Consider the following 27,874-nt stretch of genomic DNA (forward strand, 5'->3'; position numbering starts at 1 on the left):
CCCCTTGCACCCCCCCACACCCCTTGCCCACCCCACCCCTTGCGCACCCCACACCTTGCCCCCCTCGAACCCCGCGCCCCGGCGGCGGCGGCGGTTCAGCACCGCGGACAGCAGCCGGGCGCCGCCGCCGCCGCGGGCGGCCCGGACCCTCCGGCCCCGGTACCGGCGCCCCCGGCCCGGCCCCGGCCCTGGCCGCGCTGCCGGGACGCGGAGCCGCCCGGGCGCCGCGGAGGAGCCGGCTCCGCTGAGCCCAGCGGTGCTGAGGTGTCCCCGCGTCGCGGCCCGCGTCGCTCCGGCTCTGCGACCGCGCGACGCCGAGGGCCGGCCGCGGTCCGGTGCCCCGAGCCGCCACGCTGCCGGACGCCCCATGAGCCCGTTGCCGACGCCCTGCTCCCCGCCAGCGGATCTCGGTGAAGAGCTGTTGAGTAGCCTTGGTACGCACAGCAGTCACCAACTCATACTGGAACGTGCCAGCGTGAACCGGAGTTTCCCTTTTGAGCAGCTGGTTGGCCGATCTCCAGTAAAGGCTCTCCCTCTCCCCGTGGCAGGATGCTCCTGAGCTGGTGCTGTTTACACACCTGAGAAAGTCCTTTCGGAGCCTGCAGCTCTGGGCCTTGAGAGGATGCCCCCTCCAACTGCATCAGGACATGCGGAGAGAAGGCCTGAGACCAGCAACAGCTGTGGAGGAAAAGCACAAGAACAAAACTCAAATGCATAGTTATAAGCCCAAAGAGATGCTGACCTTCCGTAGCCAGGAAGCCATCAGACACCACACGCCAACTGGACCGAACCAGCCTGTGCCCAGGTTTTGCAAAGTAAGGAAAGAGAAAAAAAACCCATGTTCTCTAGCTGCTACAGCCAGAGGGATGATTTCATCTAGAAGCCCCTACAGGACCCATCCAACTACAGCCAGTCTCATTTTTGGCATAGCCTCAGTTTTTGCTCCGTGAACCTCTTCCCTGCACTGCCTGCAAGGAAATGTCCTAGAAGCAGAACACCAGGAAAATACAACATCCTCTCTGCAAACTCACAAACTGAAGTTTTTCTGTCCAGACTTTAAACAATGAGCTTCAACATGGGTTTGCATCTTGCCTCTGTACTGCTCGCTTCTTTTTTAATAATAGGGGAAAGCATAATAGTTTATTTTAACTATGAAATATATTGCTATATTATAAAGGATATTGTAACTTTCAATTATGTTTTTGTATCAAATTAGTTTGTCAGCAGGCAGCGATGTCAGCCTGCTGCCAAAATGTCTGTTTCTGAGTACAGTCACTGCTCCACGTGAGGACCGAGGCAAGGGTTAGTAGATGAGAGTCTTTGAAATTCATCTGGAAAGACTCCACATGCTTCTAATCCTTTAAATTCTTGGGTATTAATTTACATTACCTGGAAGCTGTCTTTAGGCTGCCTTTGACAGGTCTCAAATCAATGTAGCCTGATTGCACTGGAGCTTTGCTTCTTACTAGCGAAAGGTGTGGCCCCCTTTTCCCCCAGGGTCGCAACGAGCCCTCCCCGCCGTCTCTGGAAAGCCATCTCCTCCCTCAGGTGTCTTCTTTAGCAAAAGGTGGGATCCAACTCACTGGGTACAAACTGTACAGGACCTGAATTTCCAGTTCAGCAAACCACGTTTTCCCACTGAGACAAGACAGAGGCTTTTGTGGAATAAGCAGTGCAAGGAGTGCTCCTTCTCGCCTCGAATGCGACTTGCAGCACAGGCTGTGCTACTCTAGTAGAAATTAATCACCCTTGGCTCAGAACAGAGTGACACAGGTAGGACCCAGACATGCTCTGAACTAGGGCTCACTTGTGCCTAGAAAAGCAGGAGGGTGTGAACATCTTCTTCCCCGGCAGAGCTGCTCTGCTGTGCACTAGCCACTTCAATACGTTGCTCTGTGTTTGGCCTGGGGCCCTGCAGGGAAAGATCGTTCCTGTGTGCTTTTGCTGCCTAGACTTCAAGCCCGGTTGTGCAGGTTGCTTGGAAGGAGGTATGCAGAAACAGTGCTCTCTCTTTTTCCTCTCAGGTCAACATGTAATTTCTTGGGTGATGGTGTAAGGACATGCGTGCTTAGGTGACTGTGTTGCTGCAGGTAAGGCCTGCTCTCACAGGGAAATGTTTGGAATAGGAAATTTTCCTGCCATCCTTTGAGTCAGGGCAGCTTGCGCTCCCTCCTCAGCAGCGCTCGTGCCAGTGATGAGTTGCACTGAGTTTCTGCACTGCATGAAACCCTCCGTGCCCGGGTCGTGCCGGCCCTCTGGGGCTGGGCGGGAGCCGGTCCTGTGAGTCTGGCCAAGAAAGGGGCTTCACACCCCGCCCCAGAGAGCTGCAGCCCGGGGGCTAAGACTGTAGGATGGCAAAGGGGTATCCCCGAACACGGGAGAGGCACAACACAACAGGGTCCAGGTGCTTCTCCGTCCCGGCTTTCCAATACTCAATGTTTATGGCCTCAAGTACCCAGAGAGCATCTCTTCCTCATGTCTAGCCCTCAGCTTGGCTGGCGCTGATCCGCACTGTGTGTAGGACACGATTTGTGGGCAAATAAGTCTTAAACTTTTCTTTTGCAGCCCTGATCCTTGTTCCCGGCTAGTCTTCCTGTGTGGAGCGTGGCCTCGCTAGTGGTAATGGCCAGGAACAAGCAGCGTGCATGGGACCAATTCCTGCTGCTTTCATCCAGAGTAGCGTGTGCGTAAAAGCCCCTGCACTGACTCGTCTGTGTTAGAATAGTTATCACTGTTGTGCTGTTATTATTAATCACTGTTGTTATCGTCACTGTTGTGCTGGCCTGACCCTCCCAGGCCAATTAAAGGACTTGGGAGTGAGGCGCCACCAGCAACGCAAGGCGCAGCTGCACCTCGCCAGGAGCCCTGCCCGCAAGGCTCCGACGGCCTCGTGGCGGCACCGGCAGCATTACATCCTGCGGCTGCAGCCAGCCGGGGCTGGGATTCCCCCCCCGGCCGCCACGCTCGTGGCCAATGCGTTTGCCCCAGTGGCCGGGCGGTTTTTGGGAGGCAGCTGCCCGTCGCCGGGAGCCAGGCGGGGAGCAGGCGGGAGGGTGGGCTGCAGCTCTGCGTCGCTCTTGCAGAGGCGAGGGGTGCTCAGGGCAGGGCACGGGGCCCCCGTTCTGGGGGGGGGGGGCCTGAGAGCGGTGGGGTCTCGAGGGCGCGAGGGCCACACCGCGCTCCCTCCCGCCCCGCGTCCCCCGCCGGCTCGGAGCCCGGGGCTGTGGCCGCCAGGTAGGTTTGCTGCGGGGAGCTGCCCTGGGGGGGCTGGCGATTCCCCGAGCGGTTTGGGAAGGAGAGGGGAAGCTGCGGCTGCAGGACTCCGCTCTGGCTGCAGCCTCAGCTTCCCCTCGCCCGAAGACATCCCGAGGGCTCTGGGGCTGCAGAGAGGCTGGTGGCGGGGGGAGGAAAAGCTGCTCTTTGGAGCATCCCTGCTGGATGGGCGCCCGGGGGTCTGCAGCCCGCCGCTCCCGGCCCCGGTGCTCTGCTTCTGCCCAAAGTGTTCTTCCCGCCGGGCCGCCTCGGGCCGGGCTCAGCCCCGCCGCCGTCTCCGCGCTCTCCGGCTCGTGGACGCAGCGAGCAGCCCGGCCGGGAGCCGCGCGTGTCCCCGCCGTCAGGACCTGGCCGGGGCTCGCGACCCTCCTTCCGCCCTTGCTCGGGGAAGGGAGCGGGAACCGGCCCGCTCCCACCGCATTGCCATAAAACCGATCTGTACCCAGAAACAGGCATGTTTTAAACTATGGCTTTAACCTGTTCACTGTAAAAAGTGCCTTGGACTTTAATCTGAAGAGGTCAGTATCTATAAATATTTACCTGTGCGGGTGTGTAAGTATGCAAATATCTCTGTATAGTTACACACACAAATATATGATACCTGCGTACGTATATAAACGCTTCCGAACCTCTGTGCTGGTCTCCGGAGCTCTGTTCTTCCGCTGGGGAAGGCGTTGGGCGCCCAGCGGCTGCAGCGGGAGCCGGCCGAGGGGCGCGTGCCGGGGCGACGTCGCTCCTCCAGGAGAGCTTTGCACCGGAGCAAACGGGCTGTTTTCCCCGGGAGGGTGAGCGGGAAAGCAGTGAGCGCTCGGGCGCTCCGGCCCGGCGCAGCAGACCTGCCCGGGGCGCGGGCGGGAGCTGGCGGCGCCGGCGGCTCCCTCGGCGCCCCAGCGAGCCGCGTTGGGCCCTGCTGCCCCGTCGGTCCGGGTGCTCCGCGGACGCCGGGGAGGTGCCGGGCGGAGGGAGAGCCGGCTGGCGCTGCCGCCTTCCCCGCTTAGGGCAGGGTGCTGAACCCAGCCGACGGTCCGGACGCCTCGTTCGAAGCCTGGGAGCGGCTCTGCTGCCGGCTTCGGCTCAAGCAAACGGGCGGTAAAGCAGCAGCCCCAGCGGTCGGGCGCCGAGCCGCAGCCCCGAAAGCAGGCGCCGGCGCAGCCGGGTCCGCGGCGGGCACGAACGAGCGGGAGCCGAGGGGACAGCGGAGGAGGAACAGGGGTGACGTGTGACTGTTGACCAGCGACGGGTCAATACGTTGGTTCATTTTGGAGTTAATACCTGCAGGTTCTAAAAACGCCTCCAGCAAGCTGGGGGGCTCTTCGGCGGCGGATTGAGGCCGTATAACTTTGTTTCCAGCGTTAGCGGCTTAGCGAAGCAGAGCCCCGATGTATGAGCAAAGCTGCACTTCTGACGCTGCTGGAAATTACACCCTGAGATTCGGGAAAGTTTGTTTAATCGTCACACGCAGCGTGAAAACGGTTTTTGTTAATGGCCTTGGCTTAAGGATCCTCCAAGGAGAAAGACGATGATGTCGGTAACAGACCTCCGTCCTCCCTGCAGCTCTCGGCTCTTCCAGCCCGAGGAGGAGGGAGGGAGCGAGCCGCCGGCGCGAGGGTTTCCCCGTCCCCGCGTGACGTGCCCGTGGCAGTATCCGCGTGGGCAGCGCGCCGCACTCGGCGGCGGCGGCACGGGAAGGGCGCTTGGAGGGAGCTGGAAGCTACTTATGGTTTCGCACCTGCTTGAACCGAGCCCTGCGACCAGCGAGGAACGGGCTCTTCCCTCCTGCTCCGTCGCCGCCGACATCGCTGCGCCGCTCCTCTCGCCCGCTCAGGCCAGCGTTGCCTGCGAGCTGCCTCCTCTCCGCCAAACTGGCCTGTAAGTCCCAGGAGCGCTGGTGGGGGATGCGTCTGCCTGCAAAGACGCCAGGCCTGTATTGATGGCGTTCACGTCCCTTTGTGGCTGTCCGAATGAAAGAGCTAGATCGACTTGGCGCAGCCGGTTGGCCTGGCACTCGCGCGGCGAGAAGGGCTGCTCCGCAGGGGTAAGCTGTAAAACACAGCGGTAAATTACAGCTTCCCACCTAAACGGGCATTTCTGAATTTCCTGCTGGGCAACAAGCACCATGCTGAAGCAATGGCAACCATCGCGAACCGGCCAGCGGCGGGGGCTTTGCTGCAAAACCTCCGAGCAAGCTATCGCCTCTTCTGCGATAATATTTAGACGAAGGAGGAGGCCCAGGCCGAGGAGCTGAGTCTGCTTCCTGGAACTGCTGCCGAGAAGCCGCTCGGTGACAATGCAGCACTCACGCCCACTCTGCGCCGAGGGGAGCGATTACACAGATCAGAAACACCAAAGAATCAAAACCATAAAATGGCTTCTTCTTGTTGTTGTTTTTTTTTGTTTGTTTTTTTCTTTTCAGAAGTGCTCAAGGTCTGGCCAGGTGTTTGCAGGGGTTGAGTTTCAGCGTGCTTTACAAAGCCACCACCTAGCCCAGGGGAGCGAAAGCGGCACCAGCCGAGTGCAGAGCAGCCCTTGCCAACGCATAGCCTGTTTTTAAAACCATGCAAGTGCTTGAACATCCTTTTGAAAGTCAAGAGGAAAAAGAGAAACAGGGAAAGTAACTTCACTGAAAATGAGACTCGGGGCTTTTCATGAGCATCACCCCTTCCACTAATGCACCAAAGAGGAAGCTATTGCTTGCAGTGTTAAATATCTTCTTTTGTACGTCGGTGTCTGTGCTTAAAGCTGTCTGTAGGGGACAGCCAGGTCCCTGCCCCACTGCCGACCCTGCAGCACCCGCACGCCGTGGGGCAGCGATTGCAGCATGGGAACGAAGGACCCGGCCGGCATCGCCGCAGCGGCATCCAGGAGACGTAAAGCTGCTTCCCCGGGAAACTGCAAGCAACCCCAAACGCATGGGGGCATTTGGGAAAGTTGTGAGCAGCCAGGACACAACCCAGCAGCTGCTTTTCCCTTTGGTCAGAACGTGGGAAATACAAAGTTAAACTCTTTTCCATTACAACTGCATTTTGGGTGCTACCTCGTGAGCAGTTTCCAGATGAGGTCAGGCCTAGGCACGGAGGCAGGACCCTCCGCAGGGACCCCCCGCACGGCCGCATCGCAGCCCTCCGGGGCGGCTCCGGGCACGTGCGACGCCGGCCTGGGGCTGACGGGGCCGGCCGGTGGCTCCTTCCGCTCTCGCTGCGTGGAGCAAGGCTGCAGAAGCTGAACATGAGCCCCGCTTCCAGGCGCCCAAGAGGCACTGCCAGCCCTGCCCTGCTCCCTGCTGCTCCTCTCCCTCGGCGGCTGCGCCAAGCAAAGCCGCCGCAGGGCCGGGGAGGACGCTGCCCGCTCCAAAGCTTGCACTGAATGTTTTGGAGAGCAACAGGTTTTGTACTAATTAAAGAGGAATCAATTAGGCTGCGAGATATTCAGCCACCTGGTGCCTCTGACTATTTTTTCCTCCTCCTTCTCTTTTTCCTTAGTGTGCTGCTGCTGCCTCTAGGGAAGTCATGAAAGAAACAAGATACGTTCCAGTTTCTTGCTTTCTTTAAGATTAAAAAATGCTGTTTGTGAGGAAATCTGTGCCGACCAACCAATTAAAGCACTGTATATGTCCCTGAGATTTGCAAACAGCTCTCTCCTCTGCCATCCATCATCCCCTCCAGCCGCCCTCCTGCCTCTCCCTCTACGCATGTCACTGATCCACAGCTCTTGGCTCCGTCTGTTGGTTTGCACGGTGTGAAAAAATATTCTACAGTGAATAAAGACTAAGCAGCGAAGAAGGTGTAATGGGATCCCGTGGGAGGCACAAAGCAGTCCTACATGCGAGGAAGCCCTTCGGAGACCCGGCTGCGCCAGTCTTTCCCTCGCTAGACGACCCGTGATGCAGTCTGTGCTCCAGAGCTGCGGGGGGAAAAGGGAAAAAAGGGGGGAGTGGGGGGGTGGAGAGCAGCGGGTTGTCTCTCCCGCCGCCTCTCCAAGCAGCTCCTGAAGCTTGTGGCGTGCTGACCTTGGAGAAGGTGGTGGGGCAGCAGGGAGGCTGAGCTCTGAGGCAAACGACGCAAGTGAGGTGGATAAAGACGAGGCGCCGGCATCGCGCCCTCCGCGGTGAGGGGCGGCAGGGCAGCAGGCAGGGGAGCGCTGCCCGCAGCCCCCGACCTCCCCGGGCAGCCGCACGGCAGGCGCTGCTTTCCCCGCTCCGGAGGGATGCTGAAATCCTTCGCGTTTATCAGAGCGCCCGATACAGCCCTTCTCCCAGACAAACCAGATTTCATCTTAAATATGAAAGGGAGCGGCCGAGGGCAAAGGGGGAACTTGCGCTGGGTGGTGAAGACTGAGCGAGGGATGCGGAGCAGAGCGGGCGGACGCCGGGGGGATGCTCGCTGGACTCCGGGATTCGGGAGGGTTCATTAACCGATTCGCTCTCTGGGAGCTGCTGCATCAGGCGCACTAATTCAGAGCGGGCTGACAACAAGCTGCTCCTCCCCTCTGATCCCCCTCCCAGAACAAGCGCAGCTAGAGACGCCGGGCGCTCGGCCCAGGAGCCCCGTCCGACACCCGGCAGGCGCATGCACTTCGCCCAGCCACTGCCCAGCAGACGACAGCTTTATAAGGAAGAGCCTGGCGGGGCTGGAGCGGCTGGCGAGCCAAGCCGCGGAGAAATGCCAAAGCCTGCGACGCGCACGGCTGCAAAGGAGCAAAGGCCAAGTGGTGCTTTGCTGAGGCGGCTCCGTCCCGAGCCCGGCTCCGAGCTGGAGCAGCCCCAGCAACGCCGGCACCGGGCCTGGCCGGAGCGCTGCAGGGCAGGTCTTGCCTCGCAGCCGCTGCCATGCCTATAAAAACCTGACGGACGGGACCACGAGCGTCCGAGAGCGAAGGGTGCGGGCGGCTGCGCGCTGCGCTCGCGTGGCATCGCCTGCACAGCGCTTCGGCCGCCCCTCTTCGAAGCGGCGCGCTGCCTTTTGCCATGGCGCTCCCCACCGCCGCAGCTGCCGTGGGAGTCGGATCCGGCTCCTTCTCCCGGCACAGCTGTGCTGCCGCCCGCACCTGCCTTTCCGCGCTGCGCTGCGAAGCCACCCAGCACGGAGCACGTTTGCTCCCGCGTGGGAACGTCGCCGGGTCCTTGGAGCAGGAGCCCGCCGACGCGCGGGGGGCCGAGCAGCGCAGGGACAGCGGCGCTGCGGGAGGAGGCAGGGAGTTCCCCCGTCTCCCCTCCTCTCCGCACCTTGAGCTCTCATGAGTAATTGCTGCTGACGTTTCCCTAGAGAACAGACGTGGCAGCTGCTTTGGCGTTATCAAAGCTCAGGTTCAGTCCGCCGCTGAGCAGCGAGGCACCTCCAAAGGCAAAGCTTATGCAATGCCCTGGATAGCGCTGCTGCTTTCCCCGCCTGGGAGCCAGCCCTCGGGGACAGGAGCAGGCTCCGGGCGGCAAAGCTGCCTTCGCAGGAACCAGCACCTTCCCCCGGTGCCCGGACTCGAGCCCTGGTGAGGATGCACTGGGAGCAGCGCCCCAGCCTCGGGACGAGGCAGCGTTTTCTGTATTTGAGGAAAATACGGAAAAAATATTTCCATGCCCAAGCTACCCTGAACACGGCCGGACAGGCTCGCTCATGCGTGCTCGGGCCGGTGGCATGCATCGGCTCATCCGCGCAGAGCTCGGTGTGTGCCCCGCGATGGTATAACAAGCATGCACTAATAATAGTTCTTCAGGCTGATTAATTGCCCCAAGCTCATGTTTAAAAATGTGTCGCCATAAACACGCTCCTGGATGGGCCCATCGAGTTACCGTCGCAGTGTTTATAGCTATAATAAAAATACTTGGGGAAAGAAAAATTTAAAGGCAAACGGAAGGCACAGGAGTGCTGGAGGTTTTCCGCGCTGGTTCGCAGCTTTGCACCTGCAGCCAGACGGGCCCAACGGAGGGGCAACGCTGCCCGTTTTGGAGGACGCAGGAACCCGGTCAGCGACTTCGGCCCAGTTCCTCGCTCTACATAACAGAAGCCTGGAGGGCTTCACGGGCACTTTTGCAAAAAGGCCAAAAACTACTTGTACCTCCTGTCTCAGCAGCGCCGAAGCAGAGCTAACAACGCGCACCGCTCCCAGGGCTGCGCGCCGCTGAGAAAAAAAAAAAAAAAAAAAGGCAGGCGGCTGATTTAGGAGAGTGACCAAACGTCCCCCTTGCAAGCAAGCGGGCGGCTGGGCTCTGCCTTGTAGGGGGAGGCTGGCTCGGGAGCGAGGAAGCGGCGTTTCAGCGCGCCTGCTGCACAGCGGCGCAGAGCCAGGGCTGGGCTGGCGCCGGCGGCCGGGGGCTGCGGGTTGTTTCGTCCCGTTTCGCTTGCCGGGGGGGGGGGGGGGGAGCGGGGCAAAGCAAGCGGGCACCGGCCGGTGCCTGAGCGGATGCCGCCACCGCGCGGGGAGCGGGCGGCTCCGAAAGGGGCTTCGCTCGGCTCGGCGGGGCCGGTACCGGGTGGGGGGGGGGGCAGGAGCGAGGCCCCCCGACGGCTCTGCCCTCCCCGACGGGCTGCCGGCGATGCTGCAGGCGAAGGGGTAAACGGATCCCTGTTTCCTACCCCCGCACATCCGTTATCCTCCCCCCGCCCCGGCCCGGTGCGAACGGACCCAGCCGCGGCCCGGCGGCGGGCGGCTCCCCGGGGCCGTCGGGGCTGCCGGCGAGAGGAGGCGGCGGGGCCGCCGGGACGCGGCGGCCGGCGCTTTGCGCGGTCCCGCAGCACGTTGCTACGGAAACGAGTTCGGCCTCTGCCCGGTTTCCCACGAACCCGGCGAACCGGCAGCGGGACCCGATCGGTCGCCGCGGGGGGCGGCGGCGGCGGCGGCGGGAGAGGGCGCATGCGCGGCCCAAGGGCGGGCAGCTGCCCTTCCCAAAGATGGCCGCCGCGCGCTGCCCAGGAGGGGGCGCGGCGCGCAGGCGCGGGCGCGTCATCAGCCTGCGCCGAGTACGGGACAGCAGCGGTGGCGGCGGCCGTAGGGGGTAAGGGGCGGCCCCGGTGCGGGGGGAGGGGGGAGCCCGGTGGGGGCGGCGGCGCCCGGCCGGGGCCGCTCCAGGGTGCCGAGGCCCGGCCGGAGCAGCCGAGGCGGCTCCAGGGTGCCGAGGAGCGGGCGGGGCGGCCGCACCGGGCCGGGTCGGACCGGGCCGGGTGGGGAGGCCGCGTTGCCGCCGCGGGCCCGGCGGGGTGGGCGGGCGGGCGGTACCGGGGCGGGCGGCTGCTCGGCGACGAGCTTACCGGGGCTGCCCGCCTGGAGGCGGAGCCTCGGCCGCGGGCCCCGGCCGGAACCGAAACCGAAACCGCGCTCGCGGCGGTGCCCGGCTGCCTGCTGCCCCGCCGAGGGCCGCTCTGCAGGGCCTGGGCTTCCCCCCCCTCCCCGTTTTCTAACAAAATAAATGGACCGAAGGGAGGTAAGAGCGGTCGTGAAAACCCCCGTTCGCTGCCCCTGCGGTTTTCGGTGTCCTGGGTGGCCCGGGGGGTTGCTTTTAAGCTTAGCTCCGTGGGGAGGGCCTGGGTGCTGCTTCCTAATTTCCTCACTTCCTGCGCCCGTGGCAGCTCCGCCGCTTGGATGAGTAAAAGCAGTGGGGGTGGTGAGACTGGAGCCTGGCCTTGAGCTTTGTTTGGTTCTGCGCGCAGAGTAGCCTTTACAGGCATTTGGGCTGCTCCAGTGTTCGGTCGTTTTCAGGAGGTAACTAGTTGGCTTGCAGCCTGCCTTGTTTCTCTCCTCGTTTTGGCCGTTTGACTGTTGGTTCTCTTACCTTCCACCTATCGATCGCACTTAGCATCTGGCTGCGAAGCTCCTCTTACATTATCACGGTAATCTCTTTATGAAGATAGGTGACTTAAACAGGTCACCTGGAAAAAGGTAGGATAGGATGCCTAGAAGAAGGTATCAGATGCATGTTTGTGTCCGCTGAGTTTCATATTCAATTGTTGCTGAAGGGCTAGAACATATCCTGTGTGTGTTTTTTTTTTTTTTTAAAGCACATTAAGCTTATACCCCATCCCCTGTAGTTCTGGGGGATGGCACGCCTGTCAGCGATGTGAGAAAATTTGGTTTATGCTCCTGAAAGACTTTTCATGCCGTTACCAATTGGAAACCTATCCAATTTCTCTGTATGTTATCACTTTACTTGTCCCATTGTGTGAGACTTCATAGGTCACACGCTGTCCAGGAAGGAAAGGACATTTGGGGTTTCAGACTTTCAGTCGTGAGTCTGACATCGTTTCTGAGCCTGTTGCAGCCCTGTTCCCTTCCGTGTGCCTGCACGCTGCTTCATGTCCTTGTGCCTCTCTTTCTCTATATGCAAAGTGTATCTGTGATTCTTGCTTCTCTGAGGGCTGAGACATAAAACTCCCTCGTACTTTGGAAGCGCATTGTGACTCTTAGACAGAAGGCATCATGAAAAGACAAATAAAATCATCTCTGTGCAGTTGGCTTGAAATTCAGCCCAACAAGAATGAAGGGTTAGCGTCTCTTATTAAAGCTGTTTCTTGTAGTTAAGTTCACCTGTGATTCCTGATGGCTTGCGTTTATGCTGGGCAGACACATAGTTTGCCGTTTGTGTTCGTATGAACAAATTAGACTTGCTAGAAGGAAGGAAAATATTGAAGAGGTGAAGGTGGTTGAAATGCCTTGGTAGCAAGGGAGCTGGCTAAATTGCATTTCTAGACTCCTGTAATCACGTGTACAGGTTCTGAATTCCTGCTTTTTCTTTCTAGCAGGCCTCTCTTCAGGAGTTGAGAGTGAAGAGTGAATCACGGCCACCCTTCTTCTGGTGTGCAAGCAGCCCGATTCATCCTTGCATTCCAGCAGTGCGCTATGAACAGAGGCATCGGTCGAGGCAAGGGCTCGTATTCTACCCATTCAAGACGTAACTGGTCCAGCGCTAATCAAGGTTTTTCTAACCCGCCTCTTGCCCCACAAGGAAATAAACGGGACATCTTTCTAAACCAGCAGAGGCAATTCCTAACAGGCCAGGTCACTGAAGCTCCTGTCTACTTACTTCAGGGACAGAGGTTGCTCTGTGAACCACACGCCGGAGGCTTGCAAGCTGTGGCACTGGTTTCTACAGAGAGATGGCAAGTCAGCTGCAACGAAACAAGATGGCCTAGAGCCTCCAAAAAGAGCCAGTGTGTAGGAACTTTACCACGTTACTGCCCTCCTCAGTACCGCTGTCAGAACTCAGAAGGAGATTCTGACACCATCAGGCTGAATTTCCAGAGACTATCTCTTGCTGGGCAAAGTCGTGAAGAAGAAATTCTGACTATTTTCAGGCAGCTTGGGAAGGGGAAGACTTGTACAGTTTATGATCTTGTACGTAAACTTAAAACTCAAAAGAAAGAAGTCAATCGTGTTTTGTATAAACTGCTCAGAGAAGGCAAGCTGCACAAAGGTGAAGAAACGCCGCCGCTGTGGAGGATTGCCTACCCAGTTGCAGGGAGAGAAAGAAGCCCTGCTGACCACAGGGTTTGTCATACAGCTCCAACTTTTGAGATCAAAGGAGAAGAAAGCAGAGCAGGTGGCTCAGGAGACATTGATCCCATAATGGCTGAGACTAAGGATAAAATCTGCAACTATTTGTTCAGTGTAGCAGACACAACAGCACTCAACCTTGCCAAAAACATTGGGTTTTCGAGGGCCAAGGATGTTAATGCCTTTCTTGGTGCTCTGGAAAAGCTGGGAGATGTCCACAAACAGAACACAAGCCCCCCACGATGGTCTCTTACAGAGAGGAAGCGCGAACGGATGCAGATGAGGTTGAAGGCCAATGCAGTAACGAAAACAGCAGATCCCACGCCAGAGTCAGATTTTCCACCTTCCTCTATTCCTCCCGAACCACAGGAGATGACGGTAGCTTCACCAGCAGGAACAACATCAGAAGAAAGTATGGAAAATGGACAGCAGTCATTGGGGCAAACTGATCACAGTGATGCCAGTGACACGGAAGCAGCCTTGCCTGAGGGCACGTCCGAATTCTCCAGCTTCATTAACTATGATAATTCTGAAAACGGCAAGTGGGCCACAGATGACATCCCAGATAACTTGAATGCTATCAACAAACAGCCTGATGAGTCAAGATGTATCATGAATTCTCCCTCTTCCCCGAGTTACACCGCCCAGTTTGAAACTGCTTTCCCTTGTACACCCATAGATAAACTGATTGCTTGTCAGGAGAAGAACCCAGTGAGTGGCCTTACTGAATATTCCCAGTACACTTACCAACACTGTGAGTTTGCCATGCTGGAGCAGAGTGGACCCTCTCATGAGCCACGGTAAGAAGATTTTAAAAGTTTTCTGAGCTGTCTTTTTGCTCAAACTGATCTGACCTCCACTAACTTCATCCACTCAACCTTGTCCTGAAGGGCCTGCTCGTTAATGTTTACTCAGCTTTGCAATGATTAGCCTAGGTTTCCCTAAAACAGTGGTTTCCATTCCCAAAGGTTTAGACATGCCTTAACTAAAACAGGAAAGAGCAGTTAATAAAAAGAAAATAAGTCATCGCACCTCTGGAGAGCAGAGCAGAAAGGGAATGCACTGTTCTCTTCTTCCTGCTGCTTCCCACTGCTGGACGTACTTCAGGCCAGAGTCATAGAAAAGGGTACAACTGTAAGGCCGGAGGAGTGGGAGTTAGCATTTATGGGCAGATGCTGCTCTGGCCAGTGATGTAAGGAATCAGCAAACTGGAAGGAAGCAGATAGGCTTTTGCCTGTTTGTGTGTGACTCCTTTTGACTTTAGGAATCGCTGCTATGAGGAATGGGATAAAAATAAAATGCCAGGTCAGTTACTGAAGAACGCGTTCCCTTTGAGAGGGGCGTACAGACGCTGGTGTGTCTACCCAGGAATGGTTGATTCCTTGCAACAACCTTTTTTGTGCTGTCAGTTCTCTCCATTGGCGGGACTAAAATTGAATTCCATGTGGCCTGGATTTGGCAACCCCCCACCTCATTCTGATCAGTAAAGGTGGGATTCATCTATCCGGGTAGCGCGCTTGTCTGATTTAATCGCTTGGCTTTCATGTAGATTATATGGAGGGAAGCAGGTATTTCTAGGGCACCTCTCACCTCCTCTAAATGCAGTCAAGACACTCTCACCCTGGAAGTGTTAAAAAGGGAGCCCAGAACAAAGCTGCTCAGGTGCAGATATCTCAGTTGCCCACCTCAGATTACTTGGAGCGAGCACACTGTGAACATCTCTGTGGTGTAGTAGGTTAGAGCAGCCTCCGTGTGAGCAGAGCGTGTAGCGTGACTCTTGCGGGTCCACGTAGGCATCCTGCCTCCCCTCGCCACATTGTGGCTATTCCCGAGCACCAGTGAGACGATGAAAAGCACCATATGTGCCACACTGGAATATGTCAATAGACCCGCTAGACAGGAAAATTGGCCTAATTTCTAAAGGCAGAGCCCAGGCTTTTCTCCTAAGGGGAGATCTGAATGGATTTAGCCCCAGCAATCCAGATCCAGTTTGATTTGTTTTCTTTGGAAGCAGGTTTCCCCCGCGTAGGACTGGAGGCTGGAAGAGAAGCCATCTTTTTTAGCGTTCACCAGGAGCTCAGGGGAGACAAAGGCATCAAAAGCAAGAGTCTAAGTAGAGGTAGCACCTCCCTGAGATAGTGCGAATGTACTGGGAAGCTCACAAGCACTTCTGGATAGTCAGAGGAAATGCTGCCAGAGAAACAAATGACCCTAAACGACCAGGTGCAGACGGGACAGCGCAGACTGCAGTAATGCAAGCTTTTAAGCTTTCTTCATCCCTGTGCAGGAGACTTGACTGAACTGCTCTTCGCATACAGCCGTTACATGTCTCAGGCACCTGTGGAACAAGACGAACTCATCGTGTTATTTAGGAGCTAAATCTGTACCTGCTGTATCTGTCATGAACAGCTGTGAAACACTGAAAGGAGGCCCAGGCACAGAGCTTCCAGGGCATCCTTGAGATATTCTTGTTCTTTCTGCACAGTGTGACCTGGCTTTGCTCTCATACCTGGGAGGTAGCTGTTCCTTCTCGCTTGAATTTCAAGAGCAGCAGTAGTCGCTTGCTATGAGCAGATCATGCTTTTGTCTCTTGAGTAACCTTTTTTGGTTTCTTTTCTTTCAAAGATTTAAGTTCCAGGCGGTGATTAATGGGCGCCGATTCCCACCAGCAGAAGCAGGTAGCAAAAAACTGGCTAAGCAGGAGGCAGCAGCTAATGCTATGAAGATCCTGATGAACGAAGCAGAGGATGGAAGACATGGTAGAATTAAATGTGAAGAGCCGTTTCCCTCAGACAATTCTGAATCAGAATTGGTAAGTCTTGTATCCTTTACTTCTGAGGTTGGCCAACCAATGTTTAGTCTGAAATTGGATTTCTCCATCTTCTTGCTGTAGCCTTTGCACCCAGAACCAGAGTTGCCATCTGTGCCAGCTCATCTGAACCTGCTTCCTGGGAAGAACCCTGTCAGCATATTAATGGAATACGGACAAAAATCGGGAAACATGATTGAATTCCAGCTACTCTCTCAGGAAGGCCCACCTCATGATCCAAAGTATGGCATGTTGTTGTAAACTTTGGAGAGGGTAGAAACCCATTCTTTAATATCCTTGCTGTCCAGCTTGCTACCCACGTTCCTATACTTGTCACTGACCTAGCTGAGTGCTTCTCTTCTCCAGGAAATCTGGGCATGGCTCCTCCAGCATGTTGGTTTCCAGTGAAGGACCAAAAATAGTGCCCTTTTCAGAGAGGCAGGATGCTGTTTCTCCTGCAAAACCAGGAACAGGTTCTAGGCCTGCACCTGACCTGGTAGTATTGACTGGAATTTCAGACTGTTCAGGGCCATCCTGATAGATGTTAAATAGGAGAAAACCTGGCCGGGTCCAACTTGACCTGGGAGAAGGGGATAATAAACAGACTGAGGCATCTATGCCTAACGTTCTTCATATGCTGTAATGTCCTGTCAGGTTCAGCTACTGTGTGAAAATGGGTGACCAGATTTTCCCTGCTGTGGTAGGCAACAGCAAGAAGGGAGCAAAGCAGATGGCGGCAGAAGTTGCTGTGAAGATTCTTTCTGGAGAGTCTGGACTGCATGTCTTGCCTGAACAGGTACGAAGAGCTGCTTTGAGATCCACGTGTATTGCTTTTTTCTCTTTATCTTGCATTGCATTGGATATGACCCCGCAACATCATGTGCTGGCTCAGCAGAGGTTTCCTACCTGCTTGCCAGCTGTTTACCAGCTGCTAAGTATTTAACAGCCTTCTCCTGTCTAACTCTGCTCTAGCCTATCAAGGAGTCCCAGGGTGACCCGTCCGTGGAAAATTGTGGAGCACGGATCGCCGCTCCAGATGAATCCAAGGCAGCGAAAGCCAAGGGTGTTGGGGAGCTCATCAGATACCTTAATGTCAATCCTGTCAGTGGCCTGCTGGAATACTCCCGCACCAATGGGTTTGCTGCAGAGTTCAAACTCATTGACCAGTCAGGACCTCCCCATGACCCAAAGTAAGTAGCTGCCTCTGTCTGTGAGGACATTCACATTGTTATTCTGGAGAAAGGGCAGGTTCCTGCAGAATACACAAAGTCCTGATGCAGTTAGAGGTGGCAACAGACCAGGCTGCTGCTTCTGCCAAGCCTTATGTCCAGGTGACAGTGAGCTACCTTCACTGAGAGAACTTAACAAATGGACTGAAGCCCGTAATTTTCTAAGTTTCTCAGCGATACAATGCTATTTTTATAGGTTCATCTATCAGGCGAAGGTTGGAGGCCGTTGGTTCCCAGCTGTAACTGCACACAGCAAAAAACAGGGCAAGCAGGAGGCAGCTGATGCAGCCCTCAGAGTCCTGATTGGGGAAACAGAGAAGGCTGAGCGCATGGAAGGGATGAACATTGCAGAGGTAAATGCTCCTCACCCGAAGCAGGAACTGCTTTTGTAGCTCTTTCTGTTCTGTGCCTTTCAGCCCAGCAGAAACATGCCTCCAAGATTAAACTGTGAGGTCATCGTTCTCTAAAGGTGTAGATAAGCTGATGCTTTCTTGAAATGGGTTAGGTGTTTCCTCAGGGCACACATGTATTCTCCCCTCCTGCAGGCATCTGCTTTAGGGCTAAATGATCTCCAGGTTCTTCCATGAGCTACTGAAATATGCTCCTGTGGTGCAGCAGGAACACAGTCACTCGTCTTCTGTGACTCCCCTTCCAAATTCCTTGGTGCGGCTTTAAAAATTGTATGTCAACTCAAAAAACAGTGCCTCAGATAAGAACAAAGCGCTGGTGCTGGCAGGATGGCTGTCCCAAATCTTTACCACTTTAAATCACACTTTGAGTTTTGTGATCCCTTAAAAGCTGTGTTCCAGGCTGCACAGCTGAGCACAGCAGCTGTGGCTGTAAATAGAAAAGCCATCAGGGAGGATGTGTCAGTCAGAGCTGTGCTAGAAGAGGCAAGTGCCCGTTTGAGATGGGAGCAACTGTGCAGTCTCCTCACAGCTAGCCAGAGAAGGAATTCCTGCAAAGCCAGTAATAGATTTCCCTGGCTGAGTCTCTGGAAACAGGCAGGGTTGTTCTTGGTTTTTTTGCAAGGGGGGTTTCCCCTGGCAATCTCAAGAGGCCATTCCTCAGCCCATTTAGCTTGCTGCCAGGAAGACAGCTTGCTGCTGTCTGTTAATGATGTCCTTAAAGCAGAACTCAAAGCACTACAGGACTTCTCCCAGAAATATCTGAAAGACACTTCACCCACCCCTTGACGGGAGAGTGTCCATGCATTCAGCCCAAAACTGCACCGGTCTCTTCTGCTGCCTGTGGTTCATGTTTGCTGCATTCCTCCCTCTTGCTTGGATGGCTGTGCTTCAGGTCAGCTGCTGCTTGAACAGCTTTGTTCAGTGATGGGCTCAGACCTCTTAGCTGTACTGGTTTTGTGTCCCTCTTTCAGCTCCCTGTAAGTGGCAGTACCCTACATGATCAGATGGCTATGCTGAGTCACCAGCGCTTCAATGCCCTCACTGCTCGCATCCAACACAGTCTGCTTGGACGGAAGATCCTGGCTGCCATCATCATGAGACGAGGAAGCAAAGGCCTGGGAGTTGTGGTTAGCATTGGAACAGGTATGAACAACTTTTTCCAGCATCTATTGAACTTTGACTCCCCCACTGGATTCCCTGTCAGCTATCGCTAGGAAATGGCTGTTGCTGTAGGCTTCTTTCAGGGAGGGCGAGAAACATTCCCAGGGCTCACATGGTGTCACAAGTGATCTAGTTATAGAGAGAGAGAACAAAGTGAATATGCCTTCAGCTATATTGCCCTTAATCTTTGCTTGCATTGCTACACACTAGTCTGTGCATCAGAGCATAGATTCTTTTTCATGTCATGTAGCACAAGATCCCACAGTTTCTCTCAGCCTTACATACCTTAGCCCTCTTCCCCTTAGCAGAGACATAGCTGCCTCCGCTTCCCCTCAGAGCGGTGGGATGAAAAGCACTTAGGGCTTTGACGGTACGTTGCCCTAAGGCTGTGGCAATTCTGATCTCTGCTAACCCTAGAGTAGCGTGTGCTCTTTGTCCCTTTAGTTTTCTAACTCCTTGGATCAGGATAATAATCTTCTAATAGTCAGGGTGCTGCTCAGGAACCCAAAGGAGTAATGCTTGAGGTAAGCTGAAAGCCTCCCTCTTTCAGTGGAGCTGTGTGTTGGCATTATGTGATGCTCGCCTTGTTTTCTAGGTAACCGCTGTGTGAAAGGAGAAGAGCTGAGCTTAAAGGGGGAAACAGTGAATGACTGTCATGCAGAAATCATTTCTCGAAGAGGCTTTGTGAGGTGAGACGAGAAGAAATCCAAAGGAGAGGGAGAGCTGGCTGCCAAGAGGTGCTGCCCCCATATGCTGACCCATTCTAAGGGAATGTAGCTATGACTGTTTCTTGAGAGGCTGTGATCCTCTAACGCTACTGTTTGTCCATGTGTTGTTAAGAAGAGAGGTGTTTCTGATGAGAAAGGGCCATGCCTGAATGGTGCCTGAATTAGTACTGAACTGGAGACTTGCCAAGAGCCCAAGGGCTGCATCTAATGTACTTAAAATAAAGCATCCTGCAGAAGCTGCTTGGCCAGGATGTAGAGCACTGGCTCAGACGGAGCTGGGCTTAGATCGAAACAGGGTAGAGCACTGCTTGATAAGTTGAAAATCTGCAGGCCAAATCCCACCGTTTGGCCTTCTGGGTCTGGGTGTTGAAGACTTCATTCAGGAAAAGTTATTGCACATGTGTTTATATTGATAAGTGAGAAATCCTTTTTCATCAGCTGGGAAGGGCTTTCCCAGACTAGACCACATAATTGTTAATTCTGTTCTCTTTTTACACATTTAGCATGGCACTTTTAATTGAAGTGAAACAATCAGCTAAAGTCGGACTAGCTTTACTATTGTGCCTGCCCTTCTAATTATGAACAGCAAAGCCAGGTGCTTTCTTAAAGTCTTTGTCTGCTGCCACTATACTCTGTGTTCCTCAGCACTGGGAGGTGTTGAGAGCAGGCCCCTAGCAAATTGTAAAATTGGAGGATTGCACTCTTGCTTACTGGTTGTCTTGTCCGTTAATCCTGGCAGTCGCGGCTGCTGGGCCTCTCTGTCACTTGGGCGCAGCAGAGTCTGTTGGAGGGGAGGGTGGTGAGCTTCAGCTCACCTTGCAAAGTAAGTCCTTGCACAGGCTCTACTTGAGTCTCTGTGAAGCTGAAGTTTTCCTTTAGTCCTTGACAGTTTGTTGGAAGCCTCGAGCTTTTTTTGCTGTACCTGAACAAAAAGCAGCCATAAAAGACCCAGTCATTGTAAACAGATCGTGTGGTTGTGCTAATAATACCATCTGCCTTCAGCTGCCTGTGGGACTGTTTACTCTTAATGCAAACTTGGTGCTGACTAAAGGTGCTAGGTTAGAAGACAACCAGTAAGCAAGAGTGCAATCCTCCAATTTTACAACAGATTGGCCAGCCTGGTAAGGAGGGCTTTAAACTAGGCAAGATGGGGGAAGGGGAGTGGTATAGTGGCAGGGGAGTCAGTAAAACACCGTTGAAGTCAGGATGCCTCCAGCGGGTGCATACAACCAGGGGAGACAGCATGCAACATGGCTATGGAGGATCCTCTTGCACCTCTCCTGGGAAGCCTGTGTGCTTGACTGGCTCTCTGAAATGCCTGTATACCAATGCACGCAGCATGGGGAATAAGCAGGAAGAGTTAGAGGTCTGTGTGCGGTCGCAGGGCCATGATCTCATTGCAGTGACAGAGACATGGTGGGATAGTTCACATGACTGGGATGCTGTCATGGATGGCTATGTGCTTTTTAGGAAAGACAGGCCAGGAAGGCGAGGTGGTGGAGTTGCTCTTTATGTGAGGGAGCAACTAGAATGTATGGAGCTCTGCCTCGGGGTGGATGAAGAGCAAGTTGAGAGCCTATGGGTAAGGATTAAAGGGCAAGGTAACATGGGTGACACTGTTGTGGGGGTTTACTACAGGCCACCTGATCAGGAGGAAGTCATCGATGAGGCCTTCTACAGACAGCTGGAAGAAGCCTCACGATCACAGGCCCTGGTTCTCATGGGAGACTTCAACCACCCTGACATCTGTTGGGAAGACAGCACAGCTAGGCACAAACAGTCAAAGAGGTTCCTGCAGAGCATTGATGATAATTTCTTGACCCAGGTGGTGGAGACGCCAACGAGGAGAGGTGCAATGCTAGACCTTGTACTAACGAACAAAGAAGGTCTAGTTGGAGATGTGAAGGTTGGGGGCAGCCTTGGCTGCAGTGACCATGAGATGGTGGAGTTCAGGATCCTGCGAGGAGGGAGCAGGGCAATGAGTAGGATTGCAACGCTGGACTTCAGGAGAGCTGACTTTGGCCTCTTCGGGGACCTACTTAAGGGAATCTCCTGGGGTAGGGCCCTAGAAGGAAGAGGGGTCCAAGAGAGCTGGTTAATATTCAAGCGTCACTTCCTCCAGGCTCAGGATCAGTGCATCCCTCTGAGGAAGAAGTTCAGCAAAGCGGGCAGGAGACCTGCATGGATGAGCAAGGAACTCCTGGCCAAACTCCGGCAGAAGAAGGAAGTGTACAGAATGTGGAAAAGGGGACAGGCCACTTGGGAGGAATACAGGGACGTTGTCAGAGCGTGCAGGGATGCGACAAGGAAGGCTAAGGCCCAGTTGGAATTAAATCTGGCAAGGGATGTCAAGGACAACAAGAAGGCCTTCTTCAAATACATCAATAGCAAAAGGAAGACTAGGGAAAACGTGGGCCCGCTGCTGAATGGGGCGGGTGCCCTGGCGACAAAGGATACAGAGAAGGCAGAGTTATTGAATGCCTTCTTTGCTTCTGTCTTCACTGCTAAGGCCAGTCCTGAGGAATTCCAGACCTTGGAGACAAGAGAGGAAGGCTGGAGAAAGGAAGACTCTCCCTTGGTTGAGGAGGATCGGGTTAGAGATCTTTTGTCCAAACTTGACATCCACAAATCCATGGGCCCCGATGGGATGCACCCACGAGTGCTGAGGGAGCTGGCGGATGTTATCGCTAGGCCTCTCTCCATCATCTTTGAAAGGTCCTGGAGATCAGGAGAGGTGCCTGAGGACTGGAAGAAAGCCAATGTCACGCCAGTCTTCAAAAAGGGCAAGAAGGAGGAGCCAGGAAACTACAGGCCTGTCAGCCTCACCTCCATCCCGGGAAAGGTGATGGAACAGCTCATCCTGGAGGTCATCACTAAGCATCTGGAGGACAAGAAGGTGATCAGGAGTAGTCAGCATGGATTCACCAAAGGGAAATCATGCTTGACCAATCTGATAGCCTTCTATGACGGAATGAGTGGCTGGGTAGATGAGGGCAGAGCAGTGGATGTTGTCTTTCTGGACTTCAGCAAGGCTTTTGACACTGTCTCCCATCACATCCTCCTAGGTAAGCTCAGGAAGTGTGGGCTAGATGAGTGGACGGTGAGGTGGATGGAGAACTGGCTGGATGGCCGAGCTCAGAGGGTTGTGGTGAATGGCGCAGAGTCAAGTTGGAGGCCTGTGGCTAGTGGTGTCCCCCAGGGGTCAGTCCTGGGCCCAGTCTTGTTCAATATATTCATCAATGACCTGGAGGAAGGGACAGAGTGCACCCTCAGCAAGTTTGCTGATGATACTAAACTGGGGGGAGTGGCTGACACACCAGAAGACTGTGCTGCCATTCAGAGGGACCTGGACAGGCTGGAGAGGTGGGCGGAGAGGAACCTCATGAAGTTCAACAAAGGCAAGTGCAAGGTCCTGCACCTAGGCAGGAATAATCCCATGCACCAGTACAGGCTGGGGACTGACCTGTTGGAAAGTAGCTCTGCCGAGAAGGACCTGGGAGTGCTGGTGGACAACAAGTTAAACATGAGCCAGCAGTGTGCCCTTGTGGCCAAGAAGGCCAATGGGATCCTAGGGTGCATTAGGCAGAGTGTTGCCAGCAGGTCGAGGGAGGTGATCCTGCCCCTCTATTCAGCCCTGGTGAGGCCTCACCTGGAGTACTGTGTCCAGTTCTGGGCTCCCCAGTACAAGAGAGACATGGCACTCCTGGAGAGAGTCCAGCGGAGGGCTACCAAGATGATTAGAGGGCTGGAGCATCTCTCCTATGAAGAAAGACTGCAAGAGCTGGGCCTGTTCAGCCTGGAGAAGAGAAGATTGAGAGGGGATCTCATCAACGTGTACAAGTATCTGAAGGGGGAGTGTCAAGAGGATGAGGCCAGCCTCTTCTCCGTGGTGCCCAGCAACAGGACAAGAGGCAATGGGCAGAAACTGAACCACAGGAAGTTCCATCTGAACCTGAGAAAAAACTTCTTCACTGTGAGGGTGACAGAGCATTGGAACAGGTTGCCCAGAGGGGTGGTGGAGTCTACTTCGCTGGAGATATTCAAAACCCGTCTGGATGTGATCCTGGGCAATATGCTCTAGGTGACCCTGCTTGAGCAGGGAGGTTGGACGAGATGATCTCCAGAGGTCCCTTCCAACCTAAACGATTCTGTGATTCTGTGATTCTGTTAGCAACCTTAAAGTCATCTTCTCGCTCAGAGCAGATAGGCACAAACAGCAGCCAGACAGGCTCCTTGCTCTCCTCCCAGTGCTTCCTCTGCTCACCAGTTAGGATGTTTGTTTTCTATTGCCTGTCCTCTGGATGGCAGGAAATCTACTTTATTACGTTCCTCTTTCTGTAGTGTCAAATGCTACTTACTGGCTTCCAAGTAGTCTCAGTTGTGACTCCTGGACTTTACTCTCCCATGTGTCAGGGCCAAGAGCTCCTGACTTTGTGCGACAGAGGTAGCACTTGGGGCGCTGCCTGTCATGGGCACAGGCAGTGGTTGGGTTGAGGCAGTCCTTGTCTGAGGAACAAGGCAGCCTTTTGACATTACGTTGTTGCTTTCAGGTTTCTATATAGCGAGCTGATGAAGTATGACCCATCTCATCCTTCCTCTGCAGAAGAGAGCATTTTTGAGCCAGCAGGAGAGAAGAGACTCAGAATAAAGAGCAATATTACCTTTCATCTCTATGTCAGGTTTGTACAGGCTTGTGGTCTGGTCCAGGAGGAATGACCAGTGTGAGCAGCACCCCTGTCTTCTGACTCTGTGATTCTCTCCAAGGAGTCAGATCACAGCCTGCCTTCCTTGTCTGTATATGGCCTAATCCTCCTGGTGCGTCCGTTCTGGCAAGCAGACTACCTTGCAATTCTGACAGCTGTATACAAAGCGCTGCTGGAGAACAGTGATCTGTGCTGGGAAGAGCCCAGACAAGGGCAGGCTTTAATAGCAAATTTAGCTTGCATGAGAGGCCAGTGCTGCAGACATAAGTGGGCACTGTTGCACTCTGGTCTTGGGTGCTGTCTGTGGGGTGGGGTTTTTTTTTGTTTTTTGGTTGTTTTTTTTTAACTAACTTGGGGAATTTCTTTGTTTCCTAGCACGGCACCTTGTGGAGATGGGGCACTTTTTGATAAATCCTGCAGCGATCAGGCAAGCACGATAGGGGAAGCCCAACATCAGCCTCTCTTTGAGAACCCCAAACAAGGCAAGCTGCGCACGAAGGTGGAGAATGGTTAGTGCGTTTACTCCCTATGTGGTGGGGTAACTCTCATCCTCTGATCTGAACCTTTCTCGGCAAGGGAGCTCCGGAGTTTCTTTTCCCAGCTCTCTGTGATGCTGTCCTGGGATTTGAAACATGCAGGAAGCGGAAGGGGTAAACGGGACAAGATGGCTTTAGAGGGAACCTCTTCTTTCCTTCCCCATTCTTCCTATGTGACTGCCATGTTGGCAAGAGTACAGCACAAGTTTGTAACAAGCTGATGTTGCTCTGACCTCCCTTTCAAGCACAATTTAAATTTGTTTCAGCCGTGTGAAAAATGACCTGTCTCTAATCAGAATTGAGTTCCCTTTTTTTATGTGGTACTAAAATGATCCCAGAACCTGGTGACTGGACTGACTCCAGAGGTCATTCTGTGCCCGTTCTGTCCTGAAGGCATGCAAGTTAGTTTCTTGGGCCCTAGGTGATGGCATTTTGAGATATATTGTGTATCTGACTCTTCACAGAAAAGCTTTCTTTTTCTCTCATGCAGGGGAAGGTACCATTCCTGTGGAATCGAGTGACATTGTGCCAACGTGGGATGGGATCCAGCATGGGGAGAGGTTGCGCACCATGTCCTGCAGTGACAAAATCTTACGCTGGAATATACTCGGCTTGCAAGGGGCATTGCTATCACATTTCATAGAGCCAGTTTACCTCAGCTCTGTTACGCTTGGTATGAGACCCACAGTCTTTCCTGGGCTGGGGCAGCTGCGCTGCCCTGCTCCTTTAGAACTGGGCTGTAGGAACAAATAACTTCCCTCCTGCAGGAATGGAAAAGAAGCTTATTTGTGGAGGCCATAGGCGTGACAGACGGAAACGTTGCTCTTGGTAGAGTTGTGCTGTTTTGAAGTGAAATGGGAGTTTGTGGATTTCACACAATGGGTGGAGTGGGTGTTTTCTTCAGGGTTCCTGATTTTAGGGGAGACATCTGATGTAGAGGGTGAGACAAAAAAGTTGTCTGTATATATCTGGTGATAAATGTTGCCATCTGTAAACTTCATCTTTCACATCTAGGTGACATCTAGCAATGAGAAAGTTGCTGTTTCTGTTCCACGTGGCTACTGGTTTTCTGGAGCTTGTGAAAAGGGCTGCAGTTCTCAGGTTCTGTCCTGTCCATTACCAGTGCGGTCTTTTGTTTCCTAATGCCTTCGTGTATGTCTTCCCAGGCTACTTGTACAGTCAGGGTCATTTGACACGTGCAATCTGCTGTCGCATGGCAAGAGATGGGAACACGTTGAAGACAAAGCTCCAGGCTCCGTATCACATTAACCATCCTGAGGTACTGTGGCCTTGGCACCTCTTCATGTTTCCATCCCCTCTTCCACCTCTAACGATGGGCTCAGACTCCCCTGAGGTATTCTGTAGGAGTGTCACCTTCCAGACAACTCTCCAGCAGGGTCAGAAGGTTAACGGCCAGTAAACCTGCCTCCTTTTATCATCCCACAGTATCTGTGGGTTCCTGGCAATGGCTAGGTCTGGGAACAAAGAGACCAAGGTTGTCCCTGTGCCCCCTTTGCCTTCAGTTTAGTACTTTATTTCAGAAAGGACAAACTTAGTGCTTGCTGCTCTCGGGTGTTTGGGATGAGCTTGACCCTTGTCAGCCAGGGATAGAAACATCTCAGATTTCATATGTCCCGTATAAGATCAGACCTAGAGTGACCCCCTTTCTGAAGGAGCAGCAGCAGGGGACCTTAAGCATGGTGTAGTGGAGATTTTAACGTGTGCAAAGCCTGAGTATCTGGGAAAACGAACGCTAGGCTTGGCCACAGGCAAGCGCATAGTAGCTGATACAGTATGCCCAGGCCCTGACAAGAGGCTCCCCTTAACAGTGCGAGCTTACGCAGCAGGACTGGTGTTAAGAAACCCTCTTATCTCTGATGATGCAGGTTGGGAGAGTCAGCGTGTATGACTCTGCCAGGCAGACAGGCAAGACCAAGGAGTCTTCAGTGAATTGGTGTCTTGCTGATGAAAGTGAAGTTGAAGTTTTGGATGGCACAAAAGGAAAAGTAGATGGGTAAGAAGAGCCTTTCCTGACACTGCTTTTTCTATTTGGGGAGGGGAGGGTCAGTTCTGAAGGTACTAACACGCTCTGCGCTGTGACAGCACCTTATGTGTGGGGAGGTTTGGAGAGAGCAATTCTTAACTGAAGTGGGCACTCTTCAAGCAAAACAAAATACTTCACAGCCCTGACCCCACAGCAGAGCCCCAGTAAGCCAAGAGACCTCACAGGCCACTGGTGGCAGGGTTGTTCCCTGAGTCACCTGCTCCTACTTGCTGCTTTTTGTGTCCTCCCCTGAGGGCTTTCCTCACTGCCTTTGTCTTGTTTCTCAGACCGAAGCTGGAGGCGTCTCGTGTGTCCAAGAGGAAAATGTTTGCCCTGTTCCAGCAGTTATGTGCCAAGAACAACTGCAAAGACCTGCAGACCCTCTCTGTGTACTCAGATGCTAAGGAGGCAGCCACGGCATACCAAGAAGCCAAGCAGTACTTCTTCAAAGCACTAGAAGAGATGGGCTATGGCAGCTGGATCCGCAAACCCCAAGAGGAAGATAATTTCTCTTTCTCAAATGCATAGCATGCCACCCTGTGGGTGGGTGTGTGTGTGTGCAGAGGTGTGCGGGTGGGTAAGCGTGTGCATCCATCTTTCACTACCACCTTTTTCAAACAGAGGAGTATGCAGCAGTTTCCCCTTTAGTCCTTCTGACTGCCTTCCGGAGAACCCGTGTCTGGTGACGCTGGAGCAGTTCTTGCTACTTTGAGACCTTGGCCTTTCCTTTTTAAAATGTGCATGGAAATCATCATGTCTTTTTTTAATCTAGAGCAGACTCAATCGTCTTTTGCTTTTATGTTCTCTCTTTTTTTAAAAGAAGGCACAAGAAACCAGAGCGGTTCCGGGACTGCAAGCTCAGAACACTTGGACCACGCACTGCAGATCTCTCTGGCAGGTTTTGAGGCAAGCTCTCTCTTTGGAGAAAGCTTAGTGACTAGTTGTACGTCTTTCACCCTCTCTGTTGGATGGTGGCTGGTAGCCCCTCTAGCCTGGGACACAGGACTGCACATTCCTGCTGTGATCTCTGCTAGACAGCCAGCAGGACCAGCTTTACATTCCGCGTTAATAAATTCTTTTCTGTATTATTAGATGGCTCTGTTCCATGGGGTGTTTTAATTCCTGCAGATTGGAAGGGAGGGGGTCCCTGGATAGAGCTGGGGAGTTTCCAGAGAGGAAGGGAGGTGCCCTGACAAATGAACGATCTGCTTTACTGCAAGGTCAGTTCGGCTGTGGTGTCATTTGCTGACAGTGGGAGAGCTGTAAATTAAACGTCTTGCATTAAGCAGACAATCACTGGGCACAATCGAGCCCTCAGGAGCCTTGACTGCTCTGAAAGGAGAGGGCAGGGGTTCTCCCTGGTGCTGGAAGGAGATGCTTAGAGGAGGCCCTGCTCGCAGTGCCCCAGCCTGCTCCACGAGCACAGGGGCCTGGGCTGCGCCTTCTGCTCCCACTGGGAGCACTCAGCAGTACATCAAATTCCCAGGTGAGAAATAGACACCAA

General features: G+C 54.1%; 1 protein-coding gene across 4 annotated transcripts; it reads left to right on the forward strand.

Annotated features, from left to right (window-relative positions):
• The first annotated feature begins 10,149 nt into the window (after positions 1-10,149).
• Positions 10,150-27,461, forward strand: ADAR (adenosine deaminase RNA specific). 4 transcript variants are annotated; one of them, XM_068922276.1, is made up of 15 exons: positions 10,150-10,258; positions 12,000-13,550; positions 15,376-15,562; positions 15,644-15,801; positions 16,214-16,355; positions 16,532-16,749; positions 16,985-17,141; positions 18,170-18,341; positions 18,955-19,048; positions 23,638-23,766; positions 24,166-24,299; positions 24,817-24,999; positions 25,493-25,605; positions 26,213-26,340; positions 26,658-27,461. In XM_068922276.1, exons 2-15 carry the CDS (start codon positions 12,097-12,099, stop codon positions 26,896-26,898), a joined length of 3,510 nt encoding a protein of 1,169 aa, XP_068778377.1. In that variant the 5' UTR covers positions 10,150-10,258; positions 12,000-12,096; the 3' UTR covers positions 26,899-27,461. The 4 variants fall into 4 exon arrangements, with proteins under 4 accessions (XP_068778377.1, XP_068778376.1, XP_009669317.1 ...); XM_068922275.1 differs by having other exon boundaries at positions 10,151-10,258; positions 11,997-13,550; XM_009671022.2 differs by lacking the exon at positions 10,150-10,258 and adding an exon at positions 10,535-10,684 and having other exon boundaries at positions 11,997-13,550.
• The last annotated feature ends 413 nt before the right edge of the window (positions 27,462-27,874 follow it).

This window comes from Struthio camelus, chromosome 30 (genome assembly GCF_040807025.1).
Source record: "Struthio camelus isolate bStrCam1 chromosome 30, bStrCam1.hap1, whole genome shotgun sequence".
In the NCBI taxonomy this organism is placed as follows: domain Eukaryota; kingdom Metazoa; phylum Chordata; class Aves; order Struthioniformes; family Struthionidae; genus Struthio; species Struthio camelus.

Coding starts and splice junctions, on each gene's coding strand:
- ADAR (XM_068922276.1), top strand. CDS start 12,097: ATGAACAGAGGCATCGGTCGAGGCAAGGGCTCGTATTCTACCCATTCA. Junction 13,551..15,375: donor GGACCCTCTCATGAGCCACG/GTAAGAAGATTT, acceptor TTTCTTTCAAAG/ATTTAAGTTCCAGGCGGTGA. Junction 25,606..26,212: donor ATCACATTAACCATCCTGAG/GTACTGTGGCCT, acceptor CTGATGATGCAG/GTTGGGAGAGTCAGCGTGTA.